The sequence below is a fragment of the Glandiceps talaboti genome, chromosome 2 (genome assembly GCF_964340395.1).
Source record: "Glandiceps talaboti chromosome 2, keGlaTala1.1, whole genome shotgun sequence".
Lineage (NCBI taxonomy): Eukaryota > Metazoa > Hemichordata > Enteropneusta > Spengelidae > Glandiceps > Glandiceps talaboti.
The window spans coordinates 339,947-352,779 of record NC_135550.1 but is presented as its reverse complement, the minus strand read 5'-3'; the positions used below and the strand labels follow the sequence as shown (position 1 = coordinate 352,779).

General features: G+C 37.1%; 1 protein-coding gene across 1 annotated transcript in view; it reads right to left on the bottom strand.

Moving 5' to 3' along the window:
- LOC144447954 (tyrosine-protein phosphatase non-receptor type 21-like) overlaps window positions 1–12,182 on the bottom strand; it is a 148,098-nt gene extending 135,916 nt beyond the window's left edge. Inside the window, exons 1-2 of the mRNA XM_078138079.1 lie at window positions 12,010–12,182; window positions 811–1,051 (exon numbers count right to left, since the gene is read on the bottom strand). Coding sequence (XP_077994205.1) covers window positions 811–984 — 174 coding nt within the window. The 5' untranslated portion in view covers window positions 985–1,051; window positions 12,010–12,182. The remainder of the gene's footprint in view (window positions 1–810; window positions 1,052–12,009) is intronic.
- Between the last annotated feature and the right edge of the window lie 651 nt (window positions 12,183–12,833).

The following is a 12,833-nucleotide window of genomic DNA, read 5'->3' as shown; positions in this document are numbered from 1 at the left end:
CACTGAACTTTAGTAGCAATAAACTTCTGCGACTGGAAAGAATCAACAATCGAAACATTATACTTGATTTGAATCATTAATTGTCAATCCATTCTAGTTTATATCATTAGAGTCATTTTGATATCGACCTGTAACAGTAGTTGAACTCCTAGTTTTATCAAGGGCTGAATTGGCAATCAACTAGAACCCGGTACACTCTCCAACATCACTAGCATTTTCACTATCGTAGGACATGACACCTACATAAAAGCCAAATACATCTATCGAACATTGTAAAATCGTCATTGAAAGAAGATTCATCACTCTGAGATTAATTCTGAGAGTATCAAAGTCAGTATTACTATTGTCTGCCATTGCTTACTATACTAACTGAGACGAAACGGTTCTCTCTATGACGTCATAATCTCCAAAAGGGAGAACAATAGGGAGTGTAACTGCAAGTTCATTCCTGCTCGAGTGGCCGCTGCTCGCCAATTTTAATTCTTTTTTTCTCACTTATCATGCAATATTGAATAGTCAGCTTTGCATTTACTGGTTATAAGACATATAAAGAACATTTTTCAAGGTTGTGGTATGGAGCATTTTGAATCACCTTAAGTCATCCACACACGTACATACACACAGACACCACACCATGCCTACATTTGTATATCACTACTGAATCTCAGTTCAGTTGTGCTAATGACATAATGATAATGACTTGTATTCCACCTCTTTTCTCATTGTGTTCCCATGGATGTTCCCAATCAGACAGATCAGTTAGGTGAGGTGTTCTATTCTAAAGAATCTGACAACAATTTCATCTGTTACCTCTTCCAGCTGTAATTTCTGGGCCACCATGGCCAGGCAATCACTGCCTGAGTTTTCAGGACTCAACGTACATTCTAAAATGTTACTATCCAACAACTGGATCCGTGCTACAAAGGAGTTCTTTCCAGAGACATAATAACGCCGAGTCTTTTTCAGTTTCAGCCCAAAAGGCATGATTAATATTTGGGTTAACTTCTCTTTATAGACCACATTGAAAATATTGTAATTTGTATCTCAGCATCTGAAAAAATAAGAAAACATTAAAAACAATTAAAAAGATAAAATAAAATGAAATCCCCACGTACCTACCCTATTCTCTGATGCCATGTAATTGTTATTGGAAGCACACAATTATTTTTTTTTGGCCTAATGGCTATATCACAATCAAGCGTACACAACCAACACCAACACTGTTACGGTCACATAGTAAAAATGTGAAATTGAACATTTCCAAAACAATCATGTAAGTGGCATAAAGCCAGATTAGCCAGCAAAATTAAAAAAAATTAAGTGAATCGGATAAAAAATGTATGAAATACACATATTTTAAAGGTGTGATTTTCACCATTTTTGCATGTTAGGAAGGGTCATTTTCATTTTCACTAATTGTAACTATTCCTCATTCATACACTGTATGACCAATACATCACATTGTAAGTTCTGTACACTTTAAATTCATTTTTATTCTGTATGAGATGTGCGAGCATTGTTCCATGCAGATGCTTTGATGATGCAACAACAACAGTGCATCAATGCATAGTTAGCACCCCAATTGTGCAAGAATGATCCTTTTGTGATGCGCACACTCAGGAGATGTTCTGTGTAATCCTAACTGTAACTTGCTTTCTTGAAAACATCATTTCAAATTATTTTATTTGTTTTCCTTTTTTTCGCTTTGATCATGGCTACACCGGTGGCGTGGAGAACCCCGGCCCAGGTAGCATTTACCGGCTTTCACTGTATGACGTCACTGTCCAGTTTTTACGCGTGGTTTCAACTGCCTTCACCTATTATTACCTACTCAGTTATATCACTCGGAAATGTGTGTACGGTGATCATTTCACTGCGGGTGCTGCCGACAAAACACCAAGGAACCATTGTTGTCGGAAGACTAAACTGGTACACCACAATATGTAAAGTTACAGATAATACTATATGGCAAGGGTAATTAGTAATTCACAAGTAAACATTACACAAAGGCTTAGAAGGCTTTTGTAACATGTGGGACCTCGACACCTTTCGTGAGTTGGTTGAGGTGCCGAAGTTAGTCAAAGCACAGGGGATTAAGGGGGCAAATATTTTTGCGACTTTCTTGCCAATGCGCACAATATTTAGAGGTATGAATGCAATTTCATTTATTTTTATGGCAAAATAAACATAATTACAAAAAAAATTATCAACCTTTGCATGTACACTTTATGAGCTGATAAACGGGTACTGTACAGAGTATTAATACTAGTATGGGGGTGATGAATGCAGTCCTCCCGACATTCTTAACTTGTGTGCCTGAGCAATCAGCACAGGTTCAGTTCCTTGTAAAATCAAGAGTATGGTAAACAACACTTCAATAACTACAAGTTGTAAATGGAATTCAGCACAGCTGCCCCCCCTGAGATTTTGGAAAAAAGAAAGAAAAAAAGCTACTTTTTGAATACAGAGCGATGCTATTAAAATCGTTATTTAAGTGATGATTCCTAGCATGCACGATTTAAATGGATAAAGTGACTGTACAATGCTGATTCCTGGCTAATATGTATCTTATATCGCTATTGTTCCCTGGCTTAACTTTGATTAAAAATGTGTCCAGTTAAAAATTGTAACTTTTTGCAGCAAATTAAAAATTCTTTGTGTGGGAAAGTACAAAAGAAGTGCGCACATGCACTGTGCATTTTCCGCGAGTAACAGTAGTCTTGAAAGTCTCCTTCATTTGAAGATAGCAAGTCGCAATTATAATGTCAGCGAGTGAAACTCAAAAAAAAAAGACGGAAAAAGTCGTTCAACGTGAGGTCGCCTGCTATGCTGCATGCAGTGACTCCGAAGATGCGCTCGATCTCATTTACATCTTGTTCCTTATATTAAAACATTTCATGCTGATAAAACTGCAGATCTCTTTTTGGAATATTTGGTGGCCCTGAAAAACTATTAAACAAGGTACGCAGTTTAAGATCCACTATTTGAAGATATTCTTTCAATAATTGTGTTCAACGTTGTCTTTGGTTAAAATGTTGTTTTATATAATTATCTCATTGCACACTGACACTAGCGTTATTCCGCAATTCATTTTGAAGCGACAATTTGCTATGGAAAGAATGGCCTTGAATTTGTAAACAGAGCTGTACCTTCGACATTAAAATCCAAACTTCAATTCCATTATAATGATAATGACAAGGAGAATTCACTGAGTTAACCTTGGGTTCCGACATAAACGAGGCCATAACAGTTTTGAGAGTTGGGTAAAGAAAATGATTATTTTGTTGTGTTACTTATTTGAGAAAGCACCATCCATTTTTTGTGACATCTTTGCGGCAACTACTTTGAAAGATATGACATTAGGCCAGAAAAAACAAGCGACCTATCGGTCAGAATAGCTCCGCTGTTTTTTATTTTTATTTTATTTTTTATTTTGGTGACATGTAGAAGTGGTTATGAAAAATTGCACAAAATCTCAGAAAAAAATGACTGGGATATGCACACAAGAAAAAGAAAAAAAAGAGGATTTTGAAGTTGGCCATAAATAATTCCAGTGTCTTACAGCTTTAACCCTGGAAAATTTTAATGATGAATGAAATAAACTAGGGATCTAAAATAATTTTGAGGCAATTTGAATTTCAATTTTCTAACAAATTTACCAAGTCAACAACATTCAACTTGTACTAGTTGTAGTAGATATATATAGGGAAGAAATGTATTAATCGCCATCTTAGTTTCCGTATGGCGACAATCCCAAGTACCCGGAAGAGAGTCATTCTCAGCCATACGTTACAGTGGTAACACTCGTTCATGTTCGATTACCTTTCATAAAGAAAACACAATGAAATGGTTGAAGTGATCTTTTTTTAATTTCTTTTCATCACAACAACAAAATCTGCGTGATCAAAAGTGTTGTAAACTAAACCAGAAAGAATTATCGGACTGGCTAAACTTCCCGATGAACTGGAGTAAGGTCCAAGTAAGCCTCGATAGTACTATTAGTACCAGAGAAAATCGTCTCAAACTAGCGATACAACTTTCAAAATATAACTTGACATGTCTTCATTAGTTACAGTTATACAATTCAATATGGGTTTTCACTTGAAAACAACAATTCTGTGAATAATGACACTCTGAACGCATCAATTTCTCGGACGATGTTAACACTGTAACATATGGCTGACAACGACTTGCTTCCGGGTTAGTCCCTCGTGCATCCGGGTACTTGGGATTTTCGCCGTACGGAAACTAAGATGGCCATTAATACATACATCGTCTGATATTTTAATTTACGGAGTTTCTTGTGATCGGCGCCTGTCAGCAGACTCGGCCAATTTTTTTTCACCATTCCATTGTATTTAAACCTTGTACTTGACATTTCGCAATATTTAGAATTCCCAACAAAATACCTCAACGTGCCTCACTTCGCTCGTACTCAAAGCAGCCCCGGTATGATCACTGACATGACTAGAGAGAACCTTTTCGGATTTACATGTAAAACGGGGAAAGATACGCAAAACATAATGCAAAGTCTGAAGCCAAATTAAAGTTGTAATTATTTTAATTATTTTTACTTGCCAAATATTTGCATTTTGGAAATGGCAAGACACGTTCATGTCGTTTAACTTTACATGTGAACTGTCGGCCAATAAACAAAGTTTGGTCGATTCACAGTCGACAGTGAGACTGCTCTTGCATAACTTCAACCGCATGCCTTCCTTACGCAAGTTGTCTTCATTCTGGTTCACTGTCACTCCAAATTGCACAACAATATAGAATTAATCACAAGTTACATGTTATCTGAAAACATCACACTTTTATAGTGGGTCTGAAGTGTGATTTTAGTGAGTACCAAGAACGTCCTGTGTTGTTAGTTGCTGTGGAAAATCGCCCGGTGAAATGAGGTCAGCTTCAGCTTCTGGTCAAATCAGTCGTTTTCTACCGAAATTCTTGAACGGAGCGTTACACAACGATCCTACTAATTTACTTGCCATACTTATTTAAAACACATAAAAATCCCCTTTTTGTGAAATTTGTAAAACTTTCCGGTTCGTATTAAGTAAACTACTAGGGTATACAGTATGAGCGAAAAACCGGGTCGAGGTTTCAGGGCCTAGGGCCTCAGGTACATGTATGTGTCCCTAATTCGTCGGAAAATTGGTATTCCTAAATGTAATTCCAAAATTATGTTGCTGGTATGAAAGAAGAGATGTCAGTTGAGGTTTAGGCGTTTACAGTATCTAAAATGGTGAACTCTAGTGAAAGTTATGGCGAGTTGAAAATACCAAAAATAAGGCCCATAAGCAGCCATTCAAAGTGTAATACTAGTCGCAAACTGAAGGATAGAGTATGCAAATGAGGATGTTGCGGACTGGCTGATTATGTAGAAGGGGTGCAGAATTTGGGCACCCAATACGTAGAATTATGACTATAGCACATATTACATAGCTTGTCTGATGTCAAGAGTGTCTTTTGAAAAGTGGCAGTTTACTTAAAGTCTCATCAACTGATTTCCAATATGGTGGCGGTCATAATGCTCATTAACATATTCATTTTTTCTTTAAATTACAAAAAAAAAATAGCGCAAATATTGCGTTGCCGCACAACTTCATGTTCAGGGCGATGATAGATATATAATTTTTTGAAGATTTAAAGTTGTAACCAAAACAAAATTTTCATACCTAATTTCCATCATCATAATCCAGCCATCGCCAGTGTTCTCCCTGAACAAGGTAACAGGGGCGTCGCGCCCTCTTGTAAATTCTTGGCCCCCCCTTGTAAGTTTTGACGAAAAAAAAATGAATTGAATATTTTTTCAACAAACGGGGCAAAACGATTTACTTCTCTCGCGGTTTCGCTACGATCTCATGGTCGCCATTTTGGAAAGTCAAATATCTCGGTAAAGAGGCTACTGTCACTGATGTCAAACTTCGTGCGAATCACATTCACGCATACTTTCATCAAACTTGTCATTCATTCTATAGCTTTCAAACAGTCAACATGTCTTTCCTCCGTCATTTAGCTCAATGAAGATCAGGAGGTACATGGAATATTTTACACGTCGGCCCTTTTCAGGGCGAACTTGAACTCAGATCGTGGGATTGTTTGCATGTAAACACACATTGTCTCGAGTTTACGGTACAAAAACAAAATGAAATGCGAAACTTTGAAAGGCTTGTGTTGTTCACCGACACTACTTAGATGTCACTAAAATGAACAAAATGGTACATTCTAGTTCCTTAACTATTTATTGAATTGTAATCGAAACGAAAATGGGCTAATATTTTCGTACCCATCGAACCACGATCGAACTTACGGAGATATCGGGTGAGATGCGATGGCCTCAACACAGATAAACACGTGGTGTCAATGTGGGCGATTCCATTGTTCATGGATAGGTGGGCCGTGACAAAAGTCTCGGAACGGTCTGTTTTTACGTGTACACTAAATGTACTACAAAATCTATGGTTTTCAGAGTCGCTGTGTCTATGAATTGCTTCTCTTAATATAAAAATACGCAAGTAAGATTTTCCATGGCTACGTCAGTATTGAAGTTGAACGCTAAGTTCCCCTCTGTCCCTTCCCTTTAGTTTAATAGTTCGGACGTTGCATGTGTCGTCACCGTACAATCTTTGACCTTTCAAAATCTTCGTGAGTCGTCGTAGCAGAAAGTTTTGTCGGATACCTGTCCCACTTGAAAACTATGTATTCCGATTCGTTTTATTTCATTTTCTTTTGATTGACTTCATTACCACCCATAGTGACACGAAGCGGTTTCGCCTTCTTTCAAAAAAGACCTGTGCTAACTGAAACTGCCATGCCGTATTGTCACCGACTATACGGCATGGCAGTTTCGTAAAAAAAACTTTTGTTTTCGTAAAAAAAACTGAACAGTCATGCTGAAGAGAACTATATCATGGCTAGGCATGTCTTACACAGTGTGATTTTTTTTTGACGAGGGAGCGTGACGTATTGAGTGTCCATTTGAACATGTGCAGCTGTGTTTGGCATACTACTATTAATTTTCCAGTTAGACACAACAATGGCAACAAAAATTGCAACATTAGTGTTGTGTCTTTTTTACATTGACTGTAACAGGGCCAGGGTACAAGTTCGTTAGTGGTCTATAATAATATTATGTATCAAAATAAAAACAATCGACTCTCACTCAGTATAGTACGATCGTCAGTCGAGGGGTATGGCAAATGTAACAAAATTCGTTGCGTATAGGATACGGATCGTTCGATCAAATGTGCATAAAATTAATTTCCATTGCGTACGGTATAATACGCATGGTTTTGTGTCACCGCAAATACTGGTCCGTCATTCTGAGCAGTTCTCAAGTCCGGGAATTAAATGATAAATTTAATGAGAAGTCAACTAGAAAACAGTACATTTAGACGAATTGAATCACTATGGGAATATCAATAGATGGACCAAATCTGACACTGTTTACTTTGAACAAGCAGTCACCAATGGGGAAATTACAAAGACAGGAGAATTCTCACAGAAGTGAGACAAGTTACTCAGCTGTTATGCATAAAGGCAAAGTTATCTTCACCCTTATGTGTTTGACTTTTGTTTGTTTTGGTAGTGGTATAGCATGCAATGAAGCTCTTGAAAATGGATTTCGTTTTGTAGTAAACACTACAACTGTCCTGAAACATCTTGAAATTTGCTGCAATTTTTTACAGAAAGTTGAAGATTTTGTTTTGTTACACTCTTTCAGCATTTGTGTTAAAAAGAGCTATTTGAGTAACTATTTAGGACAAACTATTAAAAAACTATTTTTTTGACACAGGTAAATTTGGCTAAATTCTGTCACTATTTAAACATTAAGATATCAAAACTCACTTTGATATCTTAATGACACTTTGACACTTCAGTTGTGTTGAAATTCACATGATTAAAGTGGGTTAAAATGGCTAAATAAAGTGCCACCAAAAGCCACCATTTCAAGATGCAAATTGCAAAAGCTCCTAGGCATGAGGGGGGGCACCCCCCCTCCTGACCACCCCCCAGCGTGCGCAAAGCGCACGCAATGCTTCGCTCCGCTCAGCAACAATTCCCCCCTCTTGTGACAAATTCCTGGGGAGAACACAGCATCCTATGTTGGAAGTGTACAAGACAAGTATAGCAACATCCTAATCAAACTTTAAAGGGATGTGTCTACAAGGTTTTGTACTTCTTTATTTTTTAAAATCAATTTGGAACCAAGTCGTACCAATGTAACATGTTTAACTTTCTTGGTTGTCTTATTGTAATATTTTAAACACAAGCTACATTCAGTTTATATGGGTAGGTGATGAAACAGCTGTCTTACAACATATTACATAATAAAGTCATAAACCAAACTGGCCATGCTACAGGCTTTACCACCAGAGGAAATAGTAAAGTAAACATTATAGTTAATTAACAATGTACTGTTCTCACTGTGTCAGCTATTAATGAGGACAAATCTACACATTCTCAACAAAGTTAAGCTCAATCTACTGGGTAATTTCAGAGTTGAAGATTTTTGAGGAAAAGCAATGATATAGAATAACACTTCTAGAAACATCTCACCAAGTTTCAAACTCATTCACTTAGTACTTTTTGAGATATAAGTTTTTGACCAAAATTCACATTTTTACACCTTAATTCCATATCACTCATGGAATCATGGTATGCGTAACATATCTTCGTCCATACATCCCTAAATGCATTTCCATTAAATTTCAGCCCAATCTGCTCAGTGGTTTTGGAATTATAGATTTTTAACCAAAAAGACACATTTTTAGCCCTAATTTGCATATCACTGATGGAATCATCCCGTCATGGACAAATCTTACTTTACATCCCCTTAAGAATGTTCCCACCAAATTTCGCACCAATCTGCCCAGTAGTTTCTGAGTTTAAGTTTTTTGACCAAAAATCACATTTTTTGACCCAAATCACATGTGATGCGATCATTTTGATTTGAACAATTTCCCAACTAGACACCCAAGGTAATGGACCCAGCAAATATCATGGCAATCGGTTCAGCAGTTTTTGAGTTTAAGTTGTTTACACACACACACACACACACACACACACACACACAGACAGACAGAAAGACAGACGCCGGGCGATCCCTATAGCACTACTGAACCTCAGTTCAGTTGTACTAAAAATCATAAGCTACGCTTTCAGCTTTCGCTGACAGCAGAGCTAATGAAAAAGCTGTCCAACCTACCCATATATTTTTTTCTGGTGATGGGCAATATATCCTCATGCGGGCTTCGCAAATAATGCTCGAGTTTTAATTGGCGAGGCTTAACATTTTATGAGAAGAGAGGGTGAGAGGAACTACACCATTTGTTTAACCGTAAATTGTGTATATTTCCTAACTGTAGCTATGCAGACAAATTTGATGAGATAGTATCAAGATGACTGAATAAGTTCTATCTAAACTAGACCTGAAATATTTTGCTATCATTATAAATGGTTTGTTTTATCATTGTCAAGCATTGTGAAAAAAATGAAATCGACCTACTTACCCAATGTGATGGGTTAGGTTACCCGTTGACCAGCATTTTTTATTTTTTCTGACCTTACATATGATATTTAATTTCGTATGCTTAAAAATATATTATGAAAATTGCATGCAAATTTACGTAAATTAGCACTTTTCTAAATTTTAAATGCAAGATTGCACCAAGACAAAGTTCTGCCCCCCTTGGCAATTTGGTCAGGCTACGGCCCTGGAATTAAGATTATCTCGAGTGAACTCACTTGAATCAGCCAATCTTGGCTTGTTGTAACCATGGCCCTATTGAGATAATCCATGTTGTAACCTACTTCGGTACTTGCTACAAACTCATGATTGTATCGGACACCTGGTCTGATGGTACAACAAATCCATGCTCTCACAAACCCTGCTTGACACTTTGAGGCAAGATTTATACATCATTATTTTATGTTCATACATGTATCAATCCAATCTTGTTTGTAGGATGGCAAAAATAAAATTTCAGCAACAAGAACCCAACTTGGTCAAGTCAGTTTTCACTGTAAGGACTAGACACTTGGCAAGGCAATAGCAGTATATCATGTGGTATGCAACGGACAATCTGATTGGTTGTAGTGTTTATGAACAAAACAAATAAATTAGATATGCCATAAATACAGATATAGTATATGAATGCATCCATGGCCAGTGGGAGGCTTGTTAAGAACGATGTCGTAAAACAGGGCGTGGTTTGCGACGATTGGTTTGCGACGATTGGATAGTAAGAACGTGTATTTGACCACCAAAACACGTAATCAATTTCATGTTCAATTAAAGGTCACGCCTGTGATAAAGGCCAGTAAAGCATGTATATGTAAATGTTACTTGCTTGCCTGATCAGTAAAGCATGTACATGTAAATGTTACTTGCTTCCCTGATCAATTTACTGTAGCCTTTCTAGTTTGCGGTGTTGAATAAATATTGTCGACGGAACCGAAAGTAGAATGCAGACTGTCGGCAACCCTTTGAGAAGTATTCTTAGAAACATTTGTATCAATCAATACATGAACATTTCTCGTAGGAACATTTATATCAACATAGGAACATTTCATAAGAACATTTGTATCAACTCATGAACATTTCTTATCAACATATTCAATTTTACATGGGAGTGTATTGATGAGTTCATGGACTTGCGCAATATTCACATGAAGTTGGTCATTCAAAGTCTGGGTGGATCGAGTGTAATAATTTCAAAGAAATGCCAGTCTCCTTAGACTGTGAAACAATGTTGTATAATTTGCAGATAGATTAAAAAAAAACAATTTCCGATACATTTGTAAAAGTATTATTTATAGGATGCATATGGTATAGATTTCCTTGCCTAACTTACACTGCTGTACCAACTTCCAAATTACATGTATGATGTAGATGAATCATTGACAGTCCATATCATTCATTACAGTCTGGGTGGGGGACAATTTCTGTCACTTCCTCCGTAATCTCAAAATTCTGAATTTCTGGGAATATCATTTTGCTAAATCCATATTGTAAGACTAAGAGTATGACAACACTACAACAGTGCAAAAATAATTACAATTTCACGTTGGAGTTACATGTACATGTAATTACATTGTTTATCTATTCATATAAATTAGACCATAAGTCTGTACCTGTGTATTACTCACACAGAATCATATTCACAAAGTTTAATGTACTAAAATTGGTAATATTTGATCGTATTACCATTGTCCAATCTTTACAGGAAGTGTACATCACTCACTGAAGCAACGAACGTACACCGGCAGGGCCCATCCCCCATGCATGACTAAGTTTTGGTATGCACATCAAAACGCAGACGAGCAAAGTGGATTATCGGGTAAATTGTATTTGTTGACAATAAATAAAAAGTTGTTCAAGGATAATTGTAAATTACCATACATTCCACAACGTTATCAGCTATCACATTCGATACCCATACCTATCGCAGTAAGTCGTTCAATCATGAATCCTTTACATCACCCATTAATATATGGTCCTTAGTCATGTTAGTTGTACCCTTGTATTTGTATGACGGACTAAAACTCTTTCCTCTCTACATAGCGCATGTACCTAGTCTAGAGACTTCTAATAAACTGAAAGACTATCAACAGGGCGGCTTAGCGGCTTATCAGCAAAGAACCCTATGTATGTACATGACTATATACTGAGGAAGACACATATACACGAGAGCAGTATTCAGACTTGGTCGGTCTGAACATTTCTACCAATGCCATGGCCACCACCAGTCTTTTAGATCTACCGGTTTTGTGTGAATTTATCGATATTTTCGACGGTGAAATAAATCCTACATACTGCACAGTGTACATAGACTGATAGGACTGTGGATATTAGTGTCTATGGAACTGAAGAAACCCGAAATCGAGGATGCAAAATCACACTAAATAAATTAACATCAAGCCGTCGACGAGCACTTCCTACTTCTCAACACAACAGAAGTTATTTTGATGTGTTCAGATGCTGTACTCCCTCCTACATACCTGATAATAATATGGTGATATTAACTAATCTTGATGAAAGCAGTCATTGATCACGCCGATATAGGTATTCCTATCATTACGGACACAGTAAAATGAACTTGCGTGTGTAATATTGCTGATATCACACCCGTAATCCGGTACACAGACTTTTAGGTAATGGTCAATAGACAGCACTTGCCTTCGATCCTGAATTGGTGCCGCCTCACACCAAAATACACCCCCTCCGCAGGACTTATTTACCTACTCAAACTGTAGTGCACAAGGTAATATTTCGTCACACACACAAAAAAAACCAAAAAATCATTGATGTTTATGAAACTAAAATTTACAATTTTAATCACAATAACCCAATCTGGAAAGATTACGATAAGAATATATTGTTGAGGATGGATACAAAACACTGTCGAAAGCAATGAGTCCACTAACTCGGAATGCCAGAAATGTAATGCGAGGCGAGCTGTACATGTAGATTTCGTCTCATTGGGGATTGTCCTGACCTGTTAGATACAACGTTACTTTATCGGACCAGGTCAGCTTTAGTACCATAATTAGTTTGCAGAACTAATTGTTAAATAAACAGATAATAGTTAATCAATAGTCATTAATAGCGTGTATTTATTAGACAAAAAATATTCAGCGCCATAAGAATAAATAATGCTGAAATTGTGCGACAGTCCAACAGGTCTTCTTGTTGACCAATCAAATATCGCGTTCTATTTGACATGCGCGAAATTCAAATCTTAGTTGTGAAGCAAGTTTCAAAGCAGCGGTCGTTCGTATCGGAGAATGGACGTAGACGCGCTAAGGTGAAACTCGTAAGTATT